Below are 27,834 nucleotides of genomic sequence, written 5' to 3' on the forward strand. Positions count from 1 at the left end.
TTGGTTTCATCATGTCTCATAGTTCCCCTGCAACCCCAGAATTACCTGAAATCCAAAATGAAATGCTGCTAAGCAAATATGATTCAGATCATCAACAGAATAGTGGTCATGGCCACCCAAATTTATGAATAGGATTAGAATTTAGGGGTATTCTATTCCTGGTTAGGGACACTATCTTATTGTTGAGGACCCCAGGCTTTTGAAGGTGTCTGAGGACCAACACTCACTGAGCCGGTAGACAGATGTGATGTCAGTGCGAGCAAGAGTGTGGAGAAAGCTGGAACACTCAGTCTGCTTATCACTTCCCAGGGCCAACAGGGAACATCTCTCCTCATCACTGAGAAAGGCAGAGTTCCTGCTCCTGCATCGGGGCAAAAAACATAGAGACAGATTAGTGCAAGGTTTCAGACTCCATCTCCTCTTCTCTCCACACTAGGATGTAGTGGAGGATGCAGAAAAGCCATCAATCCACTTGCCCGTAGATGAAATTAGATTCCTCATCTCACCGTTGCATACGGTATTTATACCGCCAAAAAAGAAGAGCTATTAGCACATCATGCTGGGAGAACTGAGGGATGTGGTTGTCCAGTAGGTCAAAGTGGGGATGAAAACACCCCTCCTCTTAAAACCCCATCTCCCAAGAAAAACAAAGCCCCTTCTCTCAACCTCTACCCATTTTTTGAGATCCCATGGTACCCATTTTTAGTGGAAGAAAGAGGAATTGATTGCCCTACATGGAAGGGTTGAAAAGGGACCATTAAAAAAGTTTATTTGTCCTTAGGTTATTTCAAGAAAAAGTGAGGGACAAGTGACACAATCTAGAGGAATAATGAAGAAAATCTGACCAGAGTCAGAGGAATCTTTCACCATTGTTAAGGTCTGATTCCATGGCATAGAACAACAGTTTAGTCAACATTAAGAGGATTGGAATCGCTAAGGGAAAGAAGTGGGTAAAAGGAAGATTAGGGGAGCTGAAAGAAATGATTATAAACAATAGAGATCTTGATACTCATGCTGTTGTATAAACTAACTGTTAAGCCTAATTTGCTTACTAGAGATTTGTTACAGAATTAAATAATTAAAAACTAGAAGTGCCTTAGAAGCTACTGGATTGCATCTATCTGAACAATTTTTTAGGCCACTTTTAGTTCTAAATAGAGAATGTTTTAATGTCAGAACCCATTTTTAAAACAAAATTAACTTGGAAGCCCAGGAGTTAATAATAGCTAATACTTTGGGAGGAAGTGGTATGAAGAGCCAGATACTCTTATTTTATTTAATCCACACATTTGCCATACCAGGCAGGTACTACTCTTATCCTTTTTACAGATGAATAAACTGAGGCACAGCAAAATGAAGTTGGTGGATAGGGAGTGGTAGAGCAGGACATAAGAACTTCTCTAGTTAAAGCATTGTTCAAGGAGGGGATGGGATGGGGGTACTGTAATCAGCCATTACCATTTGTCCCCATAACTCAGGTAAATGTAGTTTGAAAGCCCATGATGAGAAAACTATTAATAGCACCACATTTACTGGGCCCCCATCTCCCTGGGCTGATCGCCAGATTCCCCCCAACACCACGGAAGCTTCTAATCTCAAAACAGCATGTAATTGAAATCTACAACTAAATTCAATTGGGATAAATTGAGCCCAAAGTTTTATAGATCTCTTAAATTTTACAATGTATCCCTAAATTTACTATTTCATTTACTGTTTATAACAACTTTACGGTGCGGGTTTTTTTAATCCATGTTTGTAGATTAAGAAAAGGATTCAGAACCATTCAGTGACATGCTAAGAATTGCAAGGCTAGAAAGTGGTAAAGCTGAAACTAAAACTGAGGTCTTCTACCTCTGTGTGCATTGCCTCACAGCATCTGCTAAAGTCCTGAGTTCCAGGACAACTTAGAGAATTTAGAATTTAGAGAAAGGCCAAGAAGCTTGACAAATTGCATTAGAGATTTCCAAACATGAAAACTGGGTTAGAAGAACATGGTAAAACTTCTGGCAATATGGCAAGTTAAAGGGCTCTAAAAGGGCCACTCTCCCCCATATCTATAGAAAAATCTGTAACAAAGATGAATATTTTAGTACATTCTTTAAAGAAAGAAAGGGAAATCACTGGAAGCCAGTAACAAAAGCAAAAACCAAACCCAGATTGGCAGGTTAGAGCAGATGGCCCAGAGCTCCTGTTGGTTTCAGGTGGCACTTTGGCCTTCAGAACTGGGGTTGACCTTCTAATGTCCACCCCAAGAACAGGAGCTGTGATTTAGAACTGCCTGAAGCAGGGAGCCAAATTAAACTCCCTGGAGTCTGAAAGGGTTCAACTGCTGTAAAGAGCAGATTGGAAAATTTCTTCCTACCTACTAAGAACACACTTTTCATCTATTTGAGTTCCTGGAAAACATCAAACACCTAGGCTTATGCCATTGGGAAGTGTGGGATCTGAATTTACACTACCTGGTGTTGGTACCACGATCCAAGAATTAACAGTAAAAAATCAGTCCTGGATCATTACTCCCTAAGGTTCCAGGAGAAGCAAATGCAAAACCTAGTCAGCAAGGTTTTCTTCAGCCCAGGATCCATATAAAGCCCATCTTTTAAAATGTTGAAAATTAGTTCATGTAACAAAAATACAAACCGTGCAATAAAATGAACTATTCATAAAGAGAGCCAGCAGATGTACAAATAACTATATTAACACTACAAAAAACTAGAAATGACAATAATCTGAAGAAGAATGTATATGAACAATTACAAAGGTGAAATAATAAGAAAAAATAGAAGCTACAATGAAAAGATGGAACACTGTGAGAAGAAACAGCCATATATGAAAAATAGCAAAATACAAATCCTAGAAAATGGAAAATAAAGGCACAGAAATTAAGAACTACATGAGTGGGTTAAACAGCAAGTTTAGTCATAGCAGAGGTGAGAATTAGTGAAACTGAAGATCATGTCAAGAAAATCAATCAGAATTTAGCCTGGTGTGACAAAAAGATAAAAAATGTAAAAGAACTGATTAAGCAAGAATGAGGATAGAGTAAGTCCAACGTACCTCTAATAGGAATTCCAGAAGAGAGACTAAAAAGAATGAGAGAGAGGCAATATTCAAAGAAGAAGGACTGAAAATTTTCCAGAATTGAAGAAAGACATGAATCTTCATATTGAAGATACACACCAAGTCCTGAGCAAAATAAATAAAAATAATATCATTTTTAACATGATGTCCATTTCTTTATGCTTACAGGTCTTTTAAAGTTCTCTATTTCTCCTACACCTCCTTTCTTGGTTTAATTACTATTGACAGCTCAATTTCAGGGAATGAATGAATTAAATATAAAAGATAAGATCATAAATTAATGAAATAAAAACAAAGAAAGTAGATGAAAATAATCAAGGCAAATGCTGTCATTAATGAAGTATCATTATAAAAACAAAAATCAATAAAGATGGTCAACAAAAGAAAAAATGATTCTCTGAAAAGACTAACAAAATGGACAGGGCCCTGGCAACATGGATTTGCAATTTTATAGTTAAAGTTATTTTTTCCTGCAAACTTTGAAGATGTTATGCTATACCTAGCTAAATTATCATTCAAGAGTATATTTTAAGTATTATATGTATTTAAGAAGGCCAAGACTCAGGACTGAGAGTATTTGTAACCTACAGATCTTCACTGAAATAGCTACTAAAATAGATCTCTATGAAGAAGTGGACAACTTGCTGTCAATATGTAATAAAATATATTACACGTAGACACATCATGCAAAGAAACGGCTATGAGACCAAAATTATTAGTAGCAAAAATAGATTCCACAAGAAACTGAATTATAAAGACACAAGCAATATGAAGAATAAAAGAGGGGATATAACAAAAGAATGTTTTCTAACTGTAATACTATAAAATACTAGCTTTTTTCCTATGTTCTTTTTTCTGGTTTTGAGTACATTAACTTATCAGTCTTACTTACTTTTTTAATTTAGGCACTTAAGTATACACACATACTTTAGGGAGTAACATACAAGCACAAAAAGAGAACCTACACGGAGAAGATGGAGACTTCAGCAAAGGCTGAATTACTTCTCAGACCCTGACACCCAGCGAACATAGACGAAGAGTGACACCCAGTGGCCAGTTGGAAGGCAGCATGCAGAGACTTCCGCTGCTTGCTTGCGCAGAGTTGGGTCATTCCTCTGAGCTCAAAACCCAACCCATGGTTGCTGTGATTCAAGGAGCTCTGATATCTGGACAGTGCTTTGGGGGATATGCAAGGAGCCAGTTCCCCTCTTCTCCTTGTGCCACCCCTCCCTGTTTTCTGGCTCATTTTCCCCTTCTGTACCAATTGTGCAATCTCTGGTGCATTGGGTCCCACAACTGACCAGGCACAGGAGAATGTCATAGTCCACCTCACACAGCACGGAGGACGCTGCTCTTCAGTGTGAGAGGACCCCTTACAACTAAGCCAGTGAAAATGTGATGACTGAATTAACTCAGTAGTGCTGACTTACTGTCATTTGAGGTAAATTAGCGTGAGGTGCAGTAGTCCAAATATAAGTTATGAAAATGACACCTGTCCCCAATATCCTATCAAAACTGCCTCTCAAGATCACCACCCACAACAATGGCAATGGCACAAACAACAAGAACAAGTGCCTCTGGATCATACACACACACACTGTGCCACGCACCATTCTAAGGGCTTTGTGTGTATTATTAGTTCATTTAAAGTCACAGCAATCCTATTAGGCAAGTGCTAACATTCTACACATTTTACAGATGAGAAAACTGAGGCATGGAGAGATAAATGAATATGTCCAAAGACACAGAGCTGGTAAGCCAGTGGAGGTACAAGCTGCACTCACATGCTCATGAATGCCTTTTGGGCAGCCTGACTCCGCAACTCTGTAAGCCATTTAGCTACTGTGCTTCCGAAAGACCTCCCAGTGGCCAGTCCAAAAGGCCTTTCCTCATCTGGCCCTGCTGTACCTCTCTGATGACAGCACAGGTGTCAGCCCCGCCTCCCCCGCAGCTTGTTTCTTCCTCTCTGTGGCTCCTCTGTCTCCTCTCTGCGTTCTCTTCCTCCGCTCTGTAAATGGAGGCATCCTCCAGGGTTCTTCCCCCATTCCTACTTTCCATCCTCTTTATTCTTTCTCCCTTTCCCTGGGACTTCTCACCAGAATGTATTGGATTTAACATCAGGATTTAAAATCACCAGGACATTTAACGAGAGCTCACTGGATTTAATGTCAGGATTCTAAGGTTCCAGAGGGAAGGCCTTGGGTTCATCCCCTTCACGCCGGGGTCCTCAGCTCCCCCTGTGGTAACATGAAGGGGTGGCTCAGAGCAATGTTCTCACCTTGGCTGCCCACCAGCCACACCTGGGGAGCTTTTATCAATATCATTGCCCAGGCCCCATCCAGACCAGTTACACGACAGCCTCTGGAAGCAGAACACAGGTATCCATATTTGTAAAGCTCCTGGAATCTTTGACTTCCTGTCAATTGGTCCTCAGCAGTGGCCTCTCCTCTCCATTCTCATCCTTTTCTAAGTGCCACCCTAGGCTTCTTGCTGGTCTCCTGCCTCCAGATTCCCCCTGATGATGCATGCCTCCCCCAAAGCCAGGTTTCATTTCCTAGAGAAAAGGTCCAGTCATATAATATGTCACCCTTGCTCAGAGACATGCAGTGGCTCCCCATTCTCTGCCAGGTTAAGGAGAGGGCCCTGACACAGGCATTCCCAGGTTTCCAGAGCATGGACCCACCTTTGCTGCACCAGTGCCCTTCTGGTAACTTCCTCCCAACTACATGAGTCGTTCTTCAAGCATTGACTCACTTTCCTACCTATGACCTCTTTTCCCATCAACATCTGTTGAAATATTTTACATTGTGCAAAGCTTAATTCACACGTCACCCTCTTCATGAAGTTCTCTTGATATCCTTTTCTTCCTTACAAGTCCCGATAGTTCTCCATACCTCTCCAGGAGCTCAGTGAGTGGTCTTCCTTGTTTATAGTTATTTGGACTCCCACATTTCTACATAGAAAAAAAATAACCTTCTGTCTCCTCCTCTCCCCACGAAGGGCAGGGCTTACAGGGAGCTTCCGCCCCTTGGTCTACTCTCTTCATTGGCTATTTCCCACAAGAGAAAAAATTTCAGTCTCTGTTCAGATCGTTAGACATTTCTTGGGCCACATTTTCCCAGTGTGGGGAGCTATGTTGTGTCAATGTTAGGAGCCAACTCTCCCTTTCCCCGTATACTTCCTGAGCCCAGGCTTTCTACTGTTTCCTAACCCCACATCGGAAGCCCACTCCAAAAAGATGGAGCAATACCCCATATCTCTGTCCTTCCATGACAGGGTGGGTGGAGCAGGCTGGTCACCTTCTCCTGATTGGCTAGGCAGATGGGTCTGCTCCTCAGAACCAGCCTTTCTGGATTAAAGGCAGAAAAGAGCAAGAAAAGCACTCTGCCCTCCTAGCCAGTGCTGAAGTCATACATTGGCATTCAGCTTGAAAGCGGAATGAGTGAAGATCTACATGGGACCTACCTCCCAGCCCTATGTGGGATCAGCATGCTGCCAATCTATTGCTCCCTGTGTGTGCCCTTCCTCTGAAGGGGACCTGTGGTTAGACAGGGTGGGTAGCAGGATCCAAGTACCAAAACCACACCCTCAGTGCCTAACAGCACACCCTTTGTCTTGGAGTTTTGCTTCCCTCCTTGCACAGAGGAAGTCCTCAGTGACCACCTGTTAAAATAAACTGAACTGATGCATTCTCTCCTTTCTATCACTCTCTGTATCAACCTTGGTGTCAGAATGTGCTTTTGTGGCTCCATGTTACCAGGGCATCCTCAAAGTTCAACTGCAAATCTGCTCAAAGAGGGGAGGTACCCCTGGGAAAGGCAGCCCAGCTCCAGGACATGCTCACTGTCAATACTCACATTGGGGAATAAGAATCAGGATCTATGTTCCTGGTGGGGACAAAGCCCACTTGACCTGAACTCGTCGACTTTCCAATGAACCACTGAAGCCCAGGTATGACAAAGCCAATGATCTCAATGCTTTCTCCCTGGTAGAAACTCAGTTCATCCTTTTCTCCTGGCTCATAACCCTTCAAGGCCTTACAGCGTCCTCTGCCTGTAGAAAATAGCACACAGATCAGCTACAGAAGACATGAACAGCTGAGCCTCCCATCACCTTCCAATGCAATAGAAAATGGGGGGTTCCCAGACTTTAGAATGTCAAGGACCAGTAACATTTCACCCCCTTCCCCACCCAAAAATTGGCAGGAATGACTCAGGACAACTGACTTTTCATTTTGCCAAACTAGGACATATTTTTAAAAGAACTACAATCCACTTTTACCAAAGAAAAGATGTTTTAACAAACACAAAAAAATTCTCAGATAGTGGATATGCCTTAAAAATGAATAAACATAGCTTATGGGAAACTGGAAAGCTCACTGTATTGTCCTGGTTTGTCTGATTTTGCCACTGTCATGTAAATGCTTTGTCATGGTTGGCACAAATCCACAGACCAGTGTGTGAGAAGCACTTGACCAGAGAAGCTCTCCATGTCCTTCCAGCTCCTTTGGCCTCTATGACCCTCAGTCTCCCCAACTGGAAAATGGGGATAATAGGAATACCTGCTGCTTATAAATATTAAAGAGAATCAAAGAGATACAGTGCACAATGCCTGGTACCTGGTCAACCCTCAATAAACATTAGCCTCATTACCACTGGTGGAATAGAAAGCTGCTAATGACTTAGAAGGATCTAAAAGACTCCCTTTCTGACTATGGTACTCAATCTGATAAATTGCCTACCTAGGATCTAGCAATTACCTTTTGATGAATGTTTTTCTGTCCAGTTTACAAAGTACAATTTGCACTCACTTTCTCAGGTCTTCTCAAGAGCTTCAAAGGGCATGGAAACTATCAGAATCCCCTTTTCCCAGATTACGGAGGGAGAGAGAGGGTATGAGATTTGTCTAAGGATCTTATGCATGGCAAAACTGGGTCTAGAGCTTAAGTCTTCAGGCTGCTGGTTAGCCTCTCCATTATTCCTACCCTGGTGGAGATAAAGGCTTTTATGTGCCTCAGTTTCCATATTTGCTTTAGCTTCTCTGCTAAAACTACTAGCCTATTTTTTCTGACATTTTTGGTCAAGTTTCTAGATTGTGTTTTCAAGATCAGAAATTCTCACTGTTTTATGGGTTGATGGGATCTACCATGTGTTAAATATCTACATTGTAAGAGAAACTGTGCAAAGTGATTTATGGATGTCATTTTGTTTGGTTCTCATAACAACATTTAAGTTGGTTTTATTGTATCATTTTACTAATGAGGAAGTTGCAGCATAGGGCAGGTGGATTGGCCAAGATCACACTGGTTTTAAGTCAGGGAGCCAGAATCTGAACCCAGAACAGACTTCAAACCCTTGCGTTCTAACTACAAGGCTGTACTGCTTTAGGAAGCTGAAAATCTTGTTTGTCATCAGTAATTTATTAGATCTGATGTCTGGGTTTCATAATCCTTCTATTTCTTTTTTTGTGTTATTTGGGCTCAGCACTTATAAAATTGTACTTTGTAGTAGGAGTGTGTGGGAGGGGGGTGAAGGGGAGTTCTAAAGATGAAGATGAACAGAAGGTATTTCTAGATGTCTAAAAAGTGTTGACTTCATTATCCAGTTGATATGGATCTACAGTACTTACAGATATGTATGTGTATACACACATACAGATTACTTAAATTGTGTGTGTGTGTATAATTCATTTATTCAACAAGTTTTTACTGAGTACCCTTATGTGCCAGGCATTTCTACTCTTCCTAAATTCAAAGTTAATTTTACAAAACTCTAAGGGAATTAGAAAATGTTTTGACCAGAGATTGAAACAGGCAGCCCACAGGCCGCATTTGGCTCACAAAACATTTAATTTGGCCCTGTTTTTTCACTCATATATCTTAAAATCCCTAATTATTCCTTCCATTCCCTAACACCTTCCATCCAGGCCCCCTAGCATCTGTGTGTCCTGCCCACACCTGCAGGCATTTGTAGCTGCCTCCTGGATTGAGACCTCTCATTTCACAGGCAGGGAAAACCATGTGCACAGACAGAAACTGGCTTCCCTAAATCCAGCTCCTAGCAGAGACGAGACAGAAATTCACATCAACTGACTCCAAACCTGCAGATAAAATTGAGAGGCAGGACGACATTATCTCCCTAACAATACTATGTTTTTGACTCAGCCATACCAATCTGATAGGAGCCTGTCCAATCCCTCTTCCTGGAAAGGCCACAGCTTCCTGGATAATTCTTTAGGAACCACCTGCCAATGAAAACATGGGGTTTGCAAACACAGATTTCAAAAAATTGCAACAATTAACAGAACAGTCCATCAGAATAATGATGATGATGATAAGTATTGTTTTTTCTCTTATTTAAATGATGGCAAACATTTATTGAGAACTTACTTTCTACCAGGACCTGTGAAAACGTGAGAAGTTAGCGGACCTGGGATATTTTGTGGCTCCGAAAGTAGTTTGTCAGTTAAATAACTAACAAACAATCCCTTTACATTTGAACTGTCAGATCTCTGCCAGAGCCACACAGGTCCATGGTGTGGGGTAATGTTTACTGTCAATCTGTATATTTAATTTTATCATATCTTCCAGCAGGATTTCTTAAACTTTAGTGTGAAAAGCACCTCCTAGGAAGTTTATTTAAAATGCAGATTCCTAGACTCAACCCCAAGAGAGTCTAAGGAGGCGCAGACAAGTGGTCCCCCGTCCATACATGGAGAAACACTACATTGGTGGTCATATGGTATATTTGCTGCTAGGTACAATGCCCATCTGAAATTTAGAGTTGTCTCCAATTTCATCAGATTGTTAAAATTCTTGGTTGTTAAAAAAGAAAAGAAAAAGACAGAAAGATAAAGACCCACCCAGAATCTGTTCTCTCCTCCACACTATGGATGCCCATATCTGAAAGCATGCCTATTCTGTTCTGTGCAGACCTCAGTTGGCTCTGGGACTTGCTCCCAGGAGGCAGATGGCTACTCACTGGTGGAAAGGGAGAGGCAGAGGCTCCAAGGTTGACACCAGTACCAGGCCCCGCTGACCTGTCACCAAAGACACGCCTTCCAACTCGGACCCTGCTTCTGCCATCTTCACTGAGATTAACTCATTCTTGCAAAGTGTCAAGCATTCCCCTTCCTTCTCAGCTGGTGGAGTCACAGAGCACAGGGCTCTGCAGAAGAAGTGGCCTGTGGATAATGAGAAAAGCTATGGCTTTCTAAGGAGTAGCAGGGAGTAAAAATGGATTATCACACAAAGTAATGTTTCTATCCAGAGCTGGAGTACTTTCCTTCCTGGAAGTAAAGTAGACATTTCACAGGGGAGACACTAAAAGAGGCCTTATGATCCCAGGAACACTGATACCAGGAAGAAAAAAGCCATTGAGAGGGAATTCAGTTAAAACAGACACCAACATTTCTAATAATCTATGAGAAAAAGGCTTAAGTGGGACTTTATCTTGAAAAAGAGATGAAAACTTATGAAAATATATTTATATTTAATAGAATTTCATTTATTGTTGCAACCTCATGATTAAAATTAGAACCAAAAAAGAATTGATTAAATTAGTTTGGGTGAATATAATTACTCCAATAAGTTTTATAATAGCATGATATTAAATTCTTTCCTTCATGCAATATTTGTGCAATGCAATCATAAGAAGAATCCTTTTTGCAAAAATATCATATGCAAATCTGGCTGTCTCCACGTGTCTGTGATGTCATCAGGCTTATCCACCTCATAGTTGTTAATTGGTAGATGATAACCTTGATGGGACTCTCACCTATAAACAGATCAAGAGGTGCTCCAAGAGGTTCCTCAATATCACTTTCCTCAATTTCATAAAAAACTTCAAGTTTTGCAACATTTGCAACTTTATCTTACAATCAAATTTTATCACGTGTTTGGAAAAGGGTTTCTCGAATTTGAGTAGACATTAGACTTATGTGGAAAACTTTCCAAAATATGCCAATACCTGGGCCCCCACCTTCAGAGATTTAATGGGCCTAAGTGGAGCCCTGGCATGGGTATCTTAGTAAAACTCTCCAAGCAGTTCTAACATCAATCAGTGAGACTGACCAGCACAGCTGTTCGTGTAATGTCAGTGTTGAACTCAGAGGAATGTTCGAAGTACTATTATAACAGGTGGGTTCATTTGTGAATATTCCATGTTTGAATGATTTTTCCCTCCCTTTGCATCCTGCTTATTTCAGGGCCTCTGGTAGCAAATATCTGAATAAGATCCCATCTCTACCCCTATGCCGCACTCACCTTCCTGTATCAGGAGTCCCAGGTATATTGTTTCCAGGTGTTTATCATCTATAGACACTTGGATCTCTGTATCCTCCACCAATATGCAGTTAAGCCAGTACTTGTGGTCAAAGAGGAGATGTTCCAGACACATGGATACGTAGCCTAAGAAGTCAAGCCAACAAGATTTCTGAACAAAATGATTTCTGACATAGCTGAGCACAGAAGAGAGTGAGAAAATTCCTTCCTGAGCTTGATTCCCAGACCACAAGCCCCAACCTGCCATTTAACTGAAATTAAAACAACATAAGAGGCAAAGCTAGCCATTTTCTAGAATGAGTTGAGTCTTCTCAACATCTGTTGGGAAATACAAGTCATTTCTAAATGTTATTTACCATTTCAACATATTGTGAGTTTCCATAAATGCATAATGAGATGACCAAAACCAACTGCCTTTTTCTAATACAGCCATGGAGGTCTCCAAGTTTACAGTGTTGACTATGGGGATTCCTAGTGCCCCCTTAAAGTTCTCCTGACCTGAGGTTCAAACTACTGTGCCCCTGATGATGCAGTGGCTGAGGAGGTTCTACATGGTTCCCCCTCGGTGAATTTCAGGAGTCAGGATTTGCTTCCACCCACCAGCTCTGACCCTGCCCTCCTCCAATGCCCAGAAGATCTCTCTGGTAAAAGCAGACTAAAAACTATGTAAATCGTAAAACTCTAATAATTATACATAGTATTTTAAACATGGCCATAAACATGAACTACTCATATTGCTCCTCTTGAGGCTTCTTCTTTTTCCTAAGATGCAAAAGCCTGTCTGTTTCCATCCTGACTGTCCATTGTGCTGATCTAGGCCTTATGTATCTTCTATAATTGCACTTTTGAATTTTAATGTGCACACAAATCACATGGGGAACTTATTAAACTACAGATGCTTAGTAAAGTTCTGAGATAGGGTTGAGCTTCTCCTTTTTTTTTTTTTTTTTTAACAGATCCTATGTGCTGCCAACGCAGCTGGTCTATGGAGCACAGTTTGAATAGTGAGGACGTCTGATGGTCAGGAAGGAGATGTGTAGTGTGGAGAGCAGATCTCCAGACCATAAGAGGAGAAGATATACCTTATGTTTTCCAGTCATGAGTCGTCTTGACCCTCCACCCCTGCACAAAATCTGTCCTTGTGTATGTCGGCATGGAGCCCAGCATTTTCTGGGAGATATAAAACAACCATCAAATTAGGTGGCCTCTTGTTTTGTTTGGCTTCACTTTAACTTCCGCATTATAAGTTGTTCTGTCTGGAGAAGGCAGGTGAACAATTTCCCACCACAGTGGAACTGATGCTGCATCCCAATGTCCTTCTTTACCTTCTAGAAAATGCTGCTGCCTTAGGTTGCTATAAGCAGATAATTTCTCTATTTCTTTCTTTAACTCTTTTCCAAATACATGCAATAAAACATCCGGAACTTTGCTATTGACTATGTTGAGCAGCTACTTTGACCTTACTCAAGATTAGTTCCCTATAGTTTAAAACACACACACTAGCACCAAGTTCACATCCATTTCAGTACTTTGAACTTAGTAGATGACCAATAACTGTTTTCCAATTTATTGTTTATCTAATAAAAAAAGATCTCCCTGGACACAAAAAAGCAAACTTCATCATATGGCATTTTAGAATAATAGTTAATATTTGCCTTAGATTTAGTTTGAGGCACTTTGTGATATTTCAAAAGTTAACCATCTTTTTTAAGGCTCTATTTCTCTTAATTACCAGAGCCAGGCCAATTCCTTCATGTCAAGCCCTACAAATTGGCTAAATTGTGGAGGAGGTCATCCTCCACCTGCTTGCTTTGTACCATACCTAAATTAAGGTAGGTGGAGAACTTCCAGATTTCCTCCATGGTCTTGAAGGTGATGAGAAACTGAGCCCTCTGAGACTGGATACTGACCAACCTTGCTGAGAGGTCCTACATAAAGGAAACAATGAGTCAGCCTGGGATGACAGAAGTGTCCCATTAGCAAGCTCGTATATAGACCAAATACTCTGTATGAATTTCTTGATTATGGCATTGATTTTTACATCACCAAAAAATGGAAACAACTTAAATATTCATCAATAAGAGATTGGTTAAAATGGAGTACAATTTATCCATAAAGTGAAATATTGTATTATGCAGCCACAGAAAAGAAGAAAGAAGCTCTTTGTGTACTGATATAGGCTCCAGATATAATACTGCTATACAGTGGCAGCAGCAAAAAGAAACCAGGGAATAGAACTATGGGCAGAGAATGCTACTTTTTGTGTTTAAAAAAAAAAAAAGTGTATGTGGGAGGATAAAGGACGCTGATTCATAGAAGGCATCCTGAAAGCAAATTTGATTGTGAGTCTATGTCCAATGATTATTTTTATTAATACAAAGCTGAAAACAGAAAAACCAAAACACACAAAAATAATCATCCCTAGTCCCTACTCCTAAAGATCATCAATGTTAACACCTTCATGTAATAAATTTGAATCTTTTTTCCTACACAAGTTTCCATATAACTATTTCACATACATAGAATCACATTGCATAAATTATTTTGCAATCTTCTTTTGCTGCTAAGCAATATTTTGCAAAGCATCTTCTACATCATCACAAAGTTTACACCATTCTTAATGGTTATATGTGCCATTGTTGCATTAGCATAATGAATTATTATCATTTTCTTATGGTTTCATGTTTGGATTGCTTACATTTTTTAAAATCCTAAATGGTACTGTCATAAACATCTTTATAGCTAAATATCTGTGCACATTCTTAATTGTTTTAACACAAGTATTTCTAAGAGGTGCAATTGCAAATGCAAGGATATGCACATTTTCAATCCTAAAATGCAGTCACTCAACTGTCCCCCAGGAAGGCTTTCCAATTTACATGCTCACAAGGAGAGCGACAGGAAGACTATAAGCCTCTTAGAGTTTTTTTTGTTTTCTTTTGTTTTGTTTTTTTAGACGGAGTCTCGCTCTGTCGCCAGGCTGGAGTGCAGTGCAGTGGCGCAATCTTGGCGCACTGCAAGCTCCGCCTCCTGGGTTCAAGCGATTCCCCTGCCTCAGCCTCTCAAGTAGCTGGGACTACAGGCACCCACCACAACGCTCGGCTAATTTTTTGTATTTTAGTAGAGACGGGGTTTCACCATATTGGCCAGGATGGTCTCGATCTCTTGACCTCGTGATCCACCCACCTTGGCCTCCCAAAGTGCTGGGATTACAGGCGTGAGCCACCGCGCCCGGCCTGGTTTTTTTTTTAATACCTAAAAAAAAAAAGCAGGTCTGAATCACTGCCCAGACTTAGTTTTCCCTTAAATCTGTTGTTTTTCCAAGCCTCCAGAGTTGACTATAACAAGTGATGATCAGAACATCCCTCCACCAGGCCAGGTCCTGTCATCAGTACCAACTCCAGGAGCTCTATCATAAGGGAAACTTAGAGGAAGAAGAAGATAGAAGAATCCAGAAGAAAAGCCCCAGTTCAGTAAAATCAGAACTCTGGGGTTCCTTCTGCCATACCAAACGCCAGGAGGCCCCAGATCCATCATTAGGGAAGGGGTGCTAGGTAAAAATCAACTTACAGAGAATTTACTACATCCCTGGCACTTCACCCAGAGCTTTATGAGCAATATGTCATTTAACTCCCACAAAAGCCCTATGAAGAGAATGCAATGACAGTATTTGGGCCATTCCAAAATGTGCTTTTATCACATTTAACCACTTCTGAACTAAAAGATAAGGAAGTATGTCATCAACCATAATTGGCAGCATTTGTTTTCTTTCTTGGACGTACATAAAATAACAGTGCATTTTATAATCAATGGCATCTTAGATCTAACGAAAAATGGCATTATCCCTGTTGTATATTCAAGGGGGCCAAGGCACAGAGAAGTTAAGTAAATTGTCCAAGGTCACCTTCAGGGAGTAAGTTGCAGAGCCTTGATTAGATTTCAGATCTAGCTGACACCAGCCTCAACTGTAGCCCACAAGTATGTCTGAGTCAAGCTTCAGCCCAGCAGACCAGCTCTCTCAATCAACCCTGCTCCTGCCATACCAAATGAGACTCAAAATAAAGGAAAATCTACGGTACCAATAGCAGCCAGTGTCTCCCAGTTCCTGAATTCCAGGTATTAAAAAAATAAAATAAAAATTCAAAAAAACGTAGCTACTATTTATGGAACACATATCACCAAACACAATGCCAAGCTCTCTACTCATACAATCTCGTTTTCCCCCTGAAAAACCAGACATTATCTTTTTTTGCTGCATGACATTTAGAACACTTTTCTCCTTCAGTTTGTACCAGATTCATGCAGAAACTGTAAAAAGTAACTAGAACATATTAGTTTATGTAAAGTAATATTATCCTTTCCCTACCTCTAGTTGAAACAACTTTTTTCCATTTCTGACTTTAGTCCTCCTACTTAATACATCCTAAACTGTAAATAATTTGATCATACCATTCTTCCTTGGTTTTAACAAATGAAGATATTATCTACCTACTATGAAAGATGAGAAATTGGTTTATTTACTTTATTGTTTTTTTCCTCCTCTCACCCAAGTATTTATAAGGTATTGTTTTTTGATTGGCAATCTTGGTACTTTAAAAATATATACTTAGCGGTTACCAGGAGCTGAGACATGGGGATAATGGGAGTTATTGTTTAATAGATATTGAATTTCAGTTTGAGATGATGAAAAAGTTCTGGAGGTGGATAGGTTATGAATGTACTTAGTGTCATAGAGAATTGTGCACTTAAAAAATGATTAAAATGGAAAATTTTATGTTATATATATTGTATCAGTAAAAAAAAAGAATTTGAAATTACTGCATTAGAAAAAAAGTATACTTAATGAAGTAGGTATTATAACAATTCCCATTCTATATAGGTTAAGTAACTTGTCAAAGATCACAACTAATAGAAGATTTGAAACCAAATTTTCTCTGACTCAGCAACTCCAAGTTGCCTCATTCAGAGTTCCTGCCCATTCCTCTTCACTCCTGTGCAGAGATGTGCACGGAATCTTTCATTCATTCAGTCTACCTATTAGATGTTTTTTCTGAGGGCCTACTTTGTTCTAGATGCTGTCTTAGGTGCTAGGGATCCTGTAGCAGACTGATACAAGTCAGTACTCAGCATTCACCTGTTTCCTTCATGCTCACCTTAAACAGCATGCGCACCTCCTGGTCCTCATTTTCCAGTGCCCAGAGCCGCCTCCGAGCAGCTTCCTGTAGGGGTCCATTTACACACCTCCTGGAGCGGCTCTTTACACAGAAGGAGAGTGTCAGGTCTTAAAGAGAACAGAGAGAGAAGGATCAGGCTGAAAATAGAATAAAAAGGAAGAAAGAGTTAGATAAGCCCACAGTTTCCCCTACACCTGAACCCTCAACTGGTATCCTCATTAGTTACAGATTAGAGTGGTCTTAACACTCCTCGGAGCACCCCTTTAAATGGTCCTCTCTAGAGGAAAAACACATACTGAACCCAGGAGGACTCTGGAATCGCAGGAGTTGATGCGCTCACGTTGGTTATTTCTGCTTTGTACAGGGTTAATTCCTACACTGCCTGGCACTGATGTAATGGTGCTGACACAGGACCAGCTAGGACATACATCACTCCCTGTGAATGACTTGTGAAAGTTTACAATCAATAGGACTTTATCCATATTTAAGGAAATGTACTTATGTGTCAAAGTTATCATATGTAATAGACATATACTTTGTGCATTACACATTAACACATACACATAAACATGAACACATTACACATAAACACATTTTCTCTAACCTGACTTTTCTGATACTGCAATTATTAATGTTTATCAGGGTAATTAGTTAATGTATTAAAGTCTACCTTTAATTTCTCCAAAATGTACATTCATTTAACAGATACTTATTGAGAGCTTTCTATAAGCCAGAAGCTGTTTTACGGGCTCCTCAGCAGAGAACAAAACAGGCAGTCCCTGTTCTGATGGAGCTTGTATTCTTCTTGGTAAGTGAGTAACTAGGCAAGAAATTCCACAAACATAATAGTTTCAGATGGAGAAGAGCGCTATGAAAAAAAAATTAATGGGGTCAAGAGACAGAGAGATGGAGTGCTTGAAGGCAGGGGATACGTTTGGATAGTGTTGTCGAGAAAGGCCACACTGAGGAGGTTCATCGTATAATTGCACTTTGCATTGTGTCTTCTTTAGACAGTAAGTAGCAATACTGTTAATAATTATTCAACCAATAAACCGAGAAGGCATTGGAATAGATCATCACAGAGGTCTCACTTGCAGCCTCAACTTGCCAGGACCTCTGCAAATTCCTCAGCACATTAGAGATGACCCCTATCATGCTGGCCTGAGTCCACAAGACAGCTGTGGACTTCCACCTTTAAAAGGCCTGTCTTTAACCTGAAAATGCTGTGGCTGCAAATGAGCTCTTCTATGACATTCCCAAATGACCTGACTTTGATGTAAACTTCACGTGGGTGTTTGTTCCACACAGTACCTCCTAGGCTTATGCTCCAATCTCATGCAACCCCTTTTACTTCAGCACCCCCCATCCATCCAGGCCTCCATCTGGTATCCTCATGGCATGCTGAGCTCTAGGAGGAGGTACAGTGCAAAGATGAAGCCCAGGGAGGGGTCACGCAGTCTCCAGCTCAAGACTTGGCTCTGCCCCTCAGTAAATGTGCCACCCTAAACAATTAATCACCTCTCTATGCATGGCTTTTCCCTTTAGCAAAATGGCTTTTATAGTACCTATCCCACACGGGTTTTAAGATGTTTACTAGACTGGGCGCAGTGGCTCATGCCTGTAATCCTAGCAGTTTGGGAGGTCAAGGAAGGAGGAGAGCTTAAGCTCAGGAGTTCAAGACCAGCCTGGGCAACATGCCAAAACCCTGTCTTCTGACAAAAAAGAAAAAAAAATTAGCCAGACATGGTGGCCTGGGCATGGTGGTGCATGCCTGTAGCCCAGTTACTCAGAGGCTGAGATAGGAGGATGGCTTGAGCACAGGAGGCTGAGGTCACAGTGAGTCAACATCACACAAATGCACTCCAGCCCGGGGAATGGAGTAAGACCCTGTCTCAAGGGGAAAAAAAAAAACCTTCCTAAATAACATCGTGCATATAAAACTTTTTACTCAGTGCCTGGTATGTATTAAATATTCAGTAAACACATTAAAAGCATTAGCTGTTGCCCCTCCTCACCTGCCCACTACCAGCAAGTACTGCTCATGGCTGGCTGCCCTCAGGTGATCATGACTATTAACCTTGGCAATAACTGATTCTGTGATTCCTTTCTACCAAACCCATCTCATCCATCCTTCCAACATCTGATCCAAAATCCCCATTCGTAGCCCTTGCTGACTGACAAACAGGGCCTTTGGTGTGAATCTCCTTACCATGCACATGAATCTATGTATATGGAACTCAAAAGACCTGGACTTAAATAAGCAGACTGCTCTTGAGATCTCAACCGTGAGAACTGATACTTAGAGCAGAACCTCTGTGCCCACAGTGGGATCCTACAGTACCCTCTGCATCACTAGAGCAGGGAAGAAGTCAAGCTCAATATCGTTTTCATGAAGTGTATTGTGTCACAGATTAATCCTTCTCAAAGTCAGTTCTGTAATTGTGATAATATGTCTGACTGATTCTGTCTGCAACTGTACTGCATTAAGGAGAGGTTGGCAGCTACAGCCATCTCCCCTTCTCATTCCATGACCTTCCTGGAAACTGCATCAGGGTGGAAAATGCTGAAAGATGGACAAGTTCAGCCCGAGGTCAGTTCAGTTTCACCTACAGATACCCTTTGTTCACTGGCCTTCATGCATTGATAAGGCAAAATGCTGACTCTACTGCGTTCATAAAACAACAGATGGTAATTCAGGTTTTTTCAGGGGTGGTCCAAGCTGACAGACAGATAAGCAGATTGACACAATATCAAGAAACAAAAGGCAAAGTTTTTCTCATTGTCAACCAAGAAGTTTGACAGAATTTGAAACTGGGCTTATGGCTATACCACCCTGAACATGCCCGATCTCGTCTGAAATTGGGAAAAGAAAACCTGGTATGACATGTGTACAATATCTATTTACACAGTCTAGATCCTTTAAATATTTATAATCTTTTTCACAAGTCTATATTTTGTATTACAGGGAGAGCTATATTTTTGGAGGGTGAAGGAGCGTTGTGGTTTTGAACAAGGCCCTTCCTCATCACATGTTAACTGTGTCGTGGTGAAGTCATTTCCCTCTCTGACACTCTGTTTCTCATCAGCTAAATGGAGATTTGGGTGCTTCCACCTAGCGATGGGCAAGCAAAAATGAGAAAAACATGTGAGGATTATTTGGCATGCAAATTGCCCTCTAAAATGGTCCCATCTACTGTACAACAGAAATCAAGTCTTCTACAGGTTTGTCCTCAGAGTTTCTGTTACAGAGTTCTGCCCAGGTGCACGTTTCCTCTGATAACAATTTTCTCTTTGCGGGCTTCATCGACGTCTTTTAAAAGGGATTTTGTGAGAGATGTGTATTAAGAATAAGATTTTTTTCACATTAATTTCAAAACTTTTTCTGCTTCTGAAAGATTCATACAGATGCCCTTCTGCTCAAGCCAATCTCACTTCACATATTCATTTAGTTATTCACTTATTTAACAAATATTTACGCAGAACCTACTACATATAAAGTACTATGTTGGGTATCACATAGTATGTAAAAGTGACCTCCACATATTCATTCAACCATTCATGTATTCATTTATTTAATTATTTTGAGGCAGGGTCTCACTCTGTTACCCAGGCTGGAGTGCAATGGTGCAATTACAGCTTACTGCAGCCTCGACGTCCCAGGCTCAGGCAGTACTCCCATCTCAACCTCTCAAGTAGCTGGGACTGCAGGCATATGCCACTGTGTCTGACTAATTTTTTGATTTTTTGTTTAGAGATCAGGTCTCACTCTGTTGCCCAGGCTGGGCCCCAACTCCTGGGCTCAAGTAATCCTCCCATCTCAGCTTCCCAAAGTGCTGGGATTACAGGTGAGAGCCACCACGTGCAGCCCATGTATTTATTCATCAAAGATTTTCTGAGCAGCAACAACGTATGAACAACTCTTTGAGGTACCATGTTGAATATAAATATTTTTAATTACCTCATCTCTCAACACCTTCAAATCTAATTTATGATATACTTTCTTCAACAAAGCAAATAAGTATGGAGCTCCTAATAAATGCCAGATTGTGAAGAGCTTTGAGTGATAGCTTGAGAAAGTTAAAATTAATTTTGTAGGCAATGGAGTGCAACAGAAGATTTGTGAGCAAGCAAATAGCATAGTCAAAATCTTTTCATCAAGAGGGAAAGAGGGAGGGGCTCCTTAGATGGGAGAGATAAAGAGGTTATCGCAATACTCAACATGGAAGAATAGGGCTTGTCTTTGGGATTTGGATACCTGGATTAATGTTCTGTGGCAGAAAACATTTTTCCTTGTATTCAGATGAGGCTATACACTCACTCGATACAGTTGGATCCTTGGAAGGAGTTTCTTTACCTGGAGAAGATGAAATAAAAGGTCATCTTAAGAGTGTAAGGAAACTGAAAGCAAGTTATAAGCAAGGCAGTAGTTTTGGTCAAGTGACAACTTTTTTCCAGGATTAGTGGCATGGAAGAATTCTAATTGTTATCACCATTGCCTTGTAATTATCTAAGCTATTATCAAAGAACTGTCATACATGGCATCTCAATCCAGCAGCAGCCTAGGTATGCCCATCTTATTAAAAAGCAGATCCCCATTCACATATCGAACTAAGTCTCATGGCTTAGAACACTGAAGGTGCTCAATATACATTGAGCCTACACAGGTCATCACAGATCTGACTACAGCAAGGCTTAAGGTTCAATAGGGGCAGATAGTGAAAGGGCTGGAGTGGACACAGACATTGGCATCATTAGGGAGACAATTGGGGTGTGGTTATAATGGCCCTGAAATGTATAATTGTCCCCAGCTGTCCTTCTGTCTGCCCCTTAAATAGTGTCCTGTCAGGCCTGTCTTTCTTCCCAACTCTGAAAAGTTACTGTCTTCACAATGGTAGAAGTGGAGTAAAAAGAAGAAGAAAGAAGATCAAGACACAGGCTAGGGCTGGGGAGGAGGAAACTTTGATAGCAGAAAGTTGAAAAGAAAGAAGATGGTGCACCTATAAAGCATAATGTAGTAGATACAGATGGAAATGTCAAAAACATTGCTGTAGAACATGGGTCTCCTTTACGGCATCCCCAAAATACAACAAGGAAACTGAAGTCCTTCACACATTAATTTTAGTTGATGGTTTCTGTCCTTTTTTCCATAAAACTGTTCAAGAACTGTACCATGGAGTCAGAATGTGATAAGTATTACCTGGTCCTGAAAAGCAGAGTTAGGGAACCTTGGCTTAACCACTATTTGTGAGTCACTCCTTTAATTTGCTTGTAAAATTGTGCATCAGAGCCAAAGAGGCCTACCAAGTTTTGCATACTGGATCTGTGCCTCTAATTATACAGCTCAAGAATGCAACAGGGGTGGAGCAGTCACAGTCACTTCTGGTTAATGTTGAACCTAAATTCTCATATTGCTGCTAATAGCCTGTGTCTCCATTCTGTGCCTATGGAGGGGGATTTTGACACCCAAGTTGAGGACCTTCCATTTCTTCACAGTGGGAGCAGTTAGCACTGTTCTGGGTGATGTACATGAAGAATGAAGTAGATTTCAGCTGGAATAGGCAGAAGCAGGGGCCTGTCAGCTCTTCATCCAGTAAATCTTGTTAGCTGTTCAGTGCTGAAAGCTAAGCAGCTTAGCTGGAAACCTGGTAGCAATGAGCTATAGTCGAACAGGATCATTTTTCAGTTCTGCCCCGAGGAACCAAAAGCAACTGCAGCAAAAAGGCACTGGCTTGGGAATAATGAGAAATGAGAATGAGCACAAATCAAATCTTTCCATACACGAGTTCAATGACCTTGGGCAAGACATTTCACCTGTCCACTTTGTGAGTTTTCACTTTCCCCACTTATAAATGAAGGACTGATCTAAATTAGTGCTTTTGAACCCCAGCTGCCTATTTGAATCATCTAGGTTGCCTTTTAAAAATATTGCTTCATCCCAGCTAAAAAAAAAAATTAAAACAATTGGACTCATGAAGATAAAGAGTAAAATGATGGTTACCAGAGGCAGGGAAGGGTGTGTGTGCTAGGGAGAAGTAGGGATGTTAATGGGTACAAAAATGCAGTTAGATAGAATAAATAAGATCTAATGTTTGATAACACAACAGGGTGACTGTTGTCAACAATAATTTACTGTACATTTAAAAATAACTAAAAGAGTATAATTGGATTGTCTGTAACAAAAAGAAAAGATAAATGTTTGAGTCGATGTGATTTACCCTGATGTGATTATTACCCACTGTATACACCTATATCAAAATATCTCATGTATTCCATAAATATATACACCTAATATGTACCCACAAAAATTAAAAATAATAAGGGAATAAAAAGAAAAAATATTGCTTCATCCTTAGAGATTCAGATTTTTGTGGTCCATAGTACAGCCATAGATTTTTTGTTAATAATAAGTCCTTCAAATGATTCTAATTTGAGCCAGTGTTGAGAACCATATGTCTAGATTGGTGCTTCTGAAACTTTATGTTACCTATGAATCACCTATGGATATTGATAAAATGCTGATTCTGCTTCAGTATTTGAAAGCTGAGGTTCTGCATTTCTGATGTTTTCACAGGTGATGCTCTTCCTGCTGCTCCCAGGACCACACTTGGAGTAGTAGCCTGCTTCCCTGGGACAAAGTTTGACCGTAGACTACAGCAAACCCACAAACATCGTCTTTATTTTTTTCCGGCCCACACAGTGAATTTTTAGTTTGAACTGCTTGACATCATTTAGAAATTGAAATGTTTCCCATAACCCAGATGCTTGAGTTTGTTTTGAAACATGGAAGATCTGTAGCCCAGGAGCCTCATTGTCATATGGCAACAGTCAGCTGGGGCCAAGTGGTTGCTGTCGCTCTGCAGGGCATTTGTTCTCCAGCCACCATGGTCCCCACCCTATTCCGTCACTCATTTACACCTGACCCTGGCAAGTTTGTGAGTGTATTCCTGCTGTAGAATTCTCCGAGAAAATACAATAGCCTGACAATGAGGGCTTGTGAGCTGAGCCCACCTTGAAGAAGGGAAGTCAAGGATGGGGACCCTGGCTTGGGGAAAGGGTGCACAGCTTTTTAAGGATTTGTGAGGCTTAGGGCAGAAAATTGCAAGGTTTTGCAAAATGTGATATATGAACTGTCTGTATCAGAATTTTTTAGACAATTGTTTTTAAAAAGATGTCTATGCAAAAAAAATCTTATAGAAAATATAGAAGAATATCTGCATGACTTGATGTTGCCAGTGATTTCCAAAACAGGATGGAAAAAGTGCTACCCTCAAAAGGAATAATGGATAAATAGTAATACATTAAAATTAGAAACTTCTGTTAATCAAAAGATGCAATCAAGAGGCTGAAAAGCAAGTGACAGAGTACAAGAAAATATTGATCATACATATGTATAGTTATCAAATAATTCAAACATAGAATATATAAGGAATGCCAAAAATCTTTGAGAAATAGGTAGCCAGCCCACCAGAAAAATGGGCAAACGGTTTGAATAAACTTTTCACCAAAGACAATATTCAAACAGCTAATAAATATATGAAAATTGTTTCACCTCATCAGGGAAATGAAAATTAAAACCACAATGGAACACAACTACACAAACTGGCTAAAATGAAAAAAAAAAAAGACAGATAAAGCCAAGTGTTTGTGAGGATATAGAGCAAGTAGAATACCTACAATATACTGCAACTAGAATATACTGCAAGTGTGAAGATAAACTGAAGTTCTATCTTTGGAAAGCTGACAGTGTCAATTCAAGCTGAAAATATGCATGCACTAAGACCAAAAGAAGATGGTGCACCTATAAAGCATAATGTAGTAGATACAGACGGAAATGTCAAAAACATTGCTGTAGAACATGGGTCTCCTTTACGGCATCCCCAAAATACAAGGAAACTGTTGTATCCACTAAATATTCCACTAAAATATTCAGAACAGCACTATTTATAAGAACCCAAACTTGGCTACAATTCAAATTCAATTTACACTAGAATGGACAAGCAAATGATGTATATATAATATATAATTAAATCTTAACACAGCAAACCGGGCATGGTGGCACATGCCTGCAATCTCAGCTATTTGGGAGGCCAAGTCTAGAGGATCATTTCAGCCCAGGAGTTTAAGCCCAGCCTGGATAACATAGCAAGACCCATCCCCCAAAAATTAAATAAATAAATAAATCCAATACAACAATGAGAATGAATGAATTGCAACTGTATAAAACAATATAGATAAGTATATTCACTTGTGAAAAGTCACCACACTGTACACATGATTTCATGCACAATTCCATATAAATGGTAAATTTCTTTTAATCCTCTTAAAGCCTTTACTGACCTCAACATTCTTTTTTTTTTAACTTTTATTTTAGGTTTTGGGGTACATGTGAAGGTTTGGTTCTTAGGTAAACTTACATCATGGAGGTTTGTTATACAGATTATTTCATCAGCCAGGTATGAAGCTCAGTACCCAATAGTGATCTTTTCTGCTTCTCTCCCTCCTCCCAACCTCCACCCTCAAGTAGATCCCAGTGCCTGTTGTTTTCCTCTTTATAAGTTCTTACCATTTAGCTCCCACTTATAAGTGAGAACATGTGGCATTTGGTTTTCTGTTCCTGCATTAGTTTGCTAAGAATAATGGCCTCCAGCTCCATCTATGTCTCACAAAAGACATGCTCTCATTCTTTTTTATGGCTGCATAGTATTCTATGGTGTATATGTGTTAATGGTAAATTTTTATGAAAAGCTGAATTTTAAAATATTCCTGGAGCCCCTCTCTACCTACTCCACCTTGAAATATCTAGGAGTAGAGTTCTGAGGTGTGCGTTTTTAATTCGCACTTTGGGTATTTCTGATGTCTTCTAGAGTGTGAGAATGCTCAAGCCAATTCACCAGAGGCCTCGCATCCCATGAACCAGAAGGGTCCCTCTCTGAGAAACAATAAGGAAGCTGGAAAATTAGAATGCATTCTATAATAGGAAATACAGCTAATAGTTACACATGGATTGACCGTTTACAGCATTCTTTTACACATGGTGTTATATTTCAACATGAAGAAGTTTGAAAACTTGAGCTGGGCCTTGGAAAAGAACCAGAGATGATTCAAGGCAACAAAAAACTGTCATATAGAATAAATTACCTTCGAAAAAAATGTATGATTTTTATAACTGAAAGAAAATAAACCAAAAGGTCTATGGTAGTTATTGCTGAGTCATTTTAACAATCTTTTTTATACTTTCATCTACTTTCCAAATATTCTAATTTTTCTTTTTTTATAGGCACATTTAAATATTATTTAACTGAAATATTAACTTTTTGAAAAATAAAAGTTTTGTATATTAAAGATGATAACACAATCTGCTAACAATACAGGCTGCTGATTAATAATTGTTTTAATATTAATACTTTAATCTACTATTTAAATTCCAGCTTTGTCAATTGACCCAGTAATATCAGTAATATCCTTTTTATCATCTTTTCTTCTTCAGTATAGAATGCAGTCTAGGGTCAAGTACTACATTTAGTTGTCAAATGTCTTTAGCCTGCTTTCATTGGGAACATTTCCATACACTTTTTTTATGACTTTTTTTTTCTCTGATGACATTGACATTTTTGAATGATAAAGTCCCTCCTCCACCCTTCTTTTAGTTTTTCTTCAACTTTTATTTTAAGTTCAGGGGTACCTGTGCAGGATATGCAGGTTTGTTATATAGGTAAACGTGTGCCCTGGTGATTTGCTGCACAGATCATCCCATCACCTAGGTATTTAGCCTAGCATCCATTCATTATCTATTCAAAAATATGGAACACTTCACAAATTTGCATGTCATCCTTGCACACGGGCCATGCTAATCTTCTCTGTATCTTTCCGATTTTAGCATATGTGCTGCCAAAGCAAGCTCTCTATTTTTCAAATATTCTGTAATCAGCATGCATTTGTTTTCTAATACTGAAGGCAGGTAGAGAAGTGGCTAAGAACAAGTGGCAATCAGACAGTCCTGGACTCAAACCCTGGCTTCTTCATTAGCCATGTGACCCATGTGAACCCAGTCTATGTAGTCTATGTGGAGCTGACTCTCTCCCTAGCTCCAAAAGTGAGCACATAATTCAGGCATAATCCAACTGGGTTATGCAGTGCCATGGCCACATGGTCAAAGTTAAGCCAATGAGAATTAGCTCTAGGACCCTCATCAGCACACTTAGTGAAGAGATTTCTTTTCACTGGACTAGAAGCTATGAATATGACAGCCTGGAGCTGTGGAGCCCACCACAAGGAGAAAGCCTGCCTGACATTGAGTCCAACCCATAAAAACAGAGCTTAGGAAAGATAGCTTTCTGATACCATCATCTGAACACCTTGATTTAGCAATATCTGCAGAAAAAAAAACCTAGACTTTCAGTTATTAATCAATAAATTGCTTTTGATATAGCTAGTTTTATTTTTATTATTATTGATCAGAAAAAGTTACTAACCCTCAATTCAGAAAAACATTGAGATTCATTTGTAAACTGCCAAACTGGTTTCTGAAGAGGCTGTAACATTTTGTATTCCCACCAGCAATGTGTGAGAGTTCTAGTTGCTCCACATCCTCACTAACACTTGATGTTATCAGTCTTTTTAATTTGGGCCATTCTAAGTATGTAGGCCATTTTATCTGATTGTTTCAATGTGCATTTCCCTAATGACTTATGATGTTAATCACTTTTTCACATACTTATTAGTCATCTACATACATTTTATATGGAAGTGTCCATTCCAACATTTTGCAATTGTTATTGGGTTATTTATCTTATCATTATTGAGTTGAAAGAGCTTTTTTTTTTTTAAATATACTTGTTCTGGATATTACTCCCCAGTTGATGGCTTGCTTTTTGCGTTCTTGGCAGATGTCCATAAGTGAGAGGAAAGCAGGATAGGGTGGGAATGAGCTTTGTACACGCATGGGATGGTAGAAGCCAGTCTATGCATGCTGGGGAGGTGGGTAGTTGTGGGACTAAAATAGATAAGTATGGTAGGGTCAAGATGGGGGAGCACTTTAAGGCAGGCAGGGGTGTTTAGAATGGATACAGTAAGCAATGGTGAGGTGTGAAATATTCTTGAGCATGGCAATGGTATAATAAAAGTGAAAATTCTACTTGGGTAACATGGGAAGGATAAGGAGAGAAAAGCACAATAGGCAGGCAGACCAGCTGAAGAGGTGCTGTGAAAATCCAGGGAGGTGAGTGTGAGAATGTGGGCTGTGGCCCTGGCAATAAGAAGTGAGGGCATAGAGTGAATGAGGCTATATTTTAAAACAAG

The 27,834-nt window shown here is 40.0% G+C and overlaps 1 protein-coding gene and 1 non-coding gene across 7 annotated transcripts in view; both read right to left on the reverse strand.

The window, feature by feature from the left end:
* Positions 1-27,834, reverse strand: part of SH3TC2 (SH3 domain and tetratricopeptide repeats 2) — a 115,022-nt gene that overhangs the window by 37,564 nt on the left and 49,624 nt on the right. For 3 of the 6 annotated variants that reach the window (XM_063724312.1, XM_024247521.3, XM_063724313.1), the window contains exons 2-9: positions 20,792-20,890; positions 16,516-16,643; positions 13,185-13,290; positions 11,345-11,488; positions 10,062-10,263; positions 9,251-9,324; positions 6,939-7,134; positions 228-361 (exon numbers count right to left, since the gene is read on the reverse strand). In XM_063724312.1, the coding sequence (XP_063580382.1) occupies positions 228-361; positions 6,939-7,134; positions 9,251-9,324; positions 10,062-10,263; positions 11,345-11,488; positions 13,185-13,290; positions 16,516-16,643; positions 20,792-20,890 (1,083 nt within the window). The other 3 variants (XM_063724311.1, XM_054556044.2, XM_063724314.1) reach the window with 3 other exon arrangements.
* On the reverse strand, positions 26,331-26,433 carry LOC112133523 (U6 spliceosomal RNA). The gene has a single exon (XR_002915171.1). It is a non-coding gene; the product is annotated as a U6 spliceosomal RNA (small nuclear RNA).

The sequence above is a fragment of the Pongo abelii genome, chromosome 4, assembly GCF_028885655.2.
Source record: "Pongo abelii isolate AG06213 chromosome 4, NHGRI_mPonAbe1-v2.0_pri, whole genome shotgun sequence".
NCBI lineage: Eukaryota > Metazoa > Chordata > Mammalia > Primates > Hominidae > Pongo > Pongo abelii.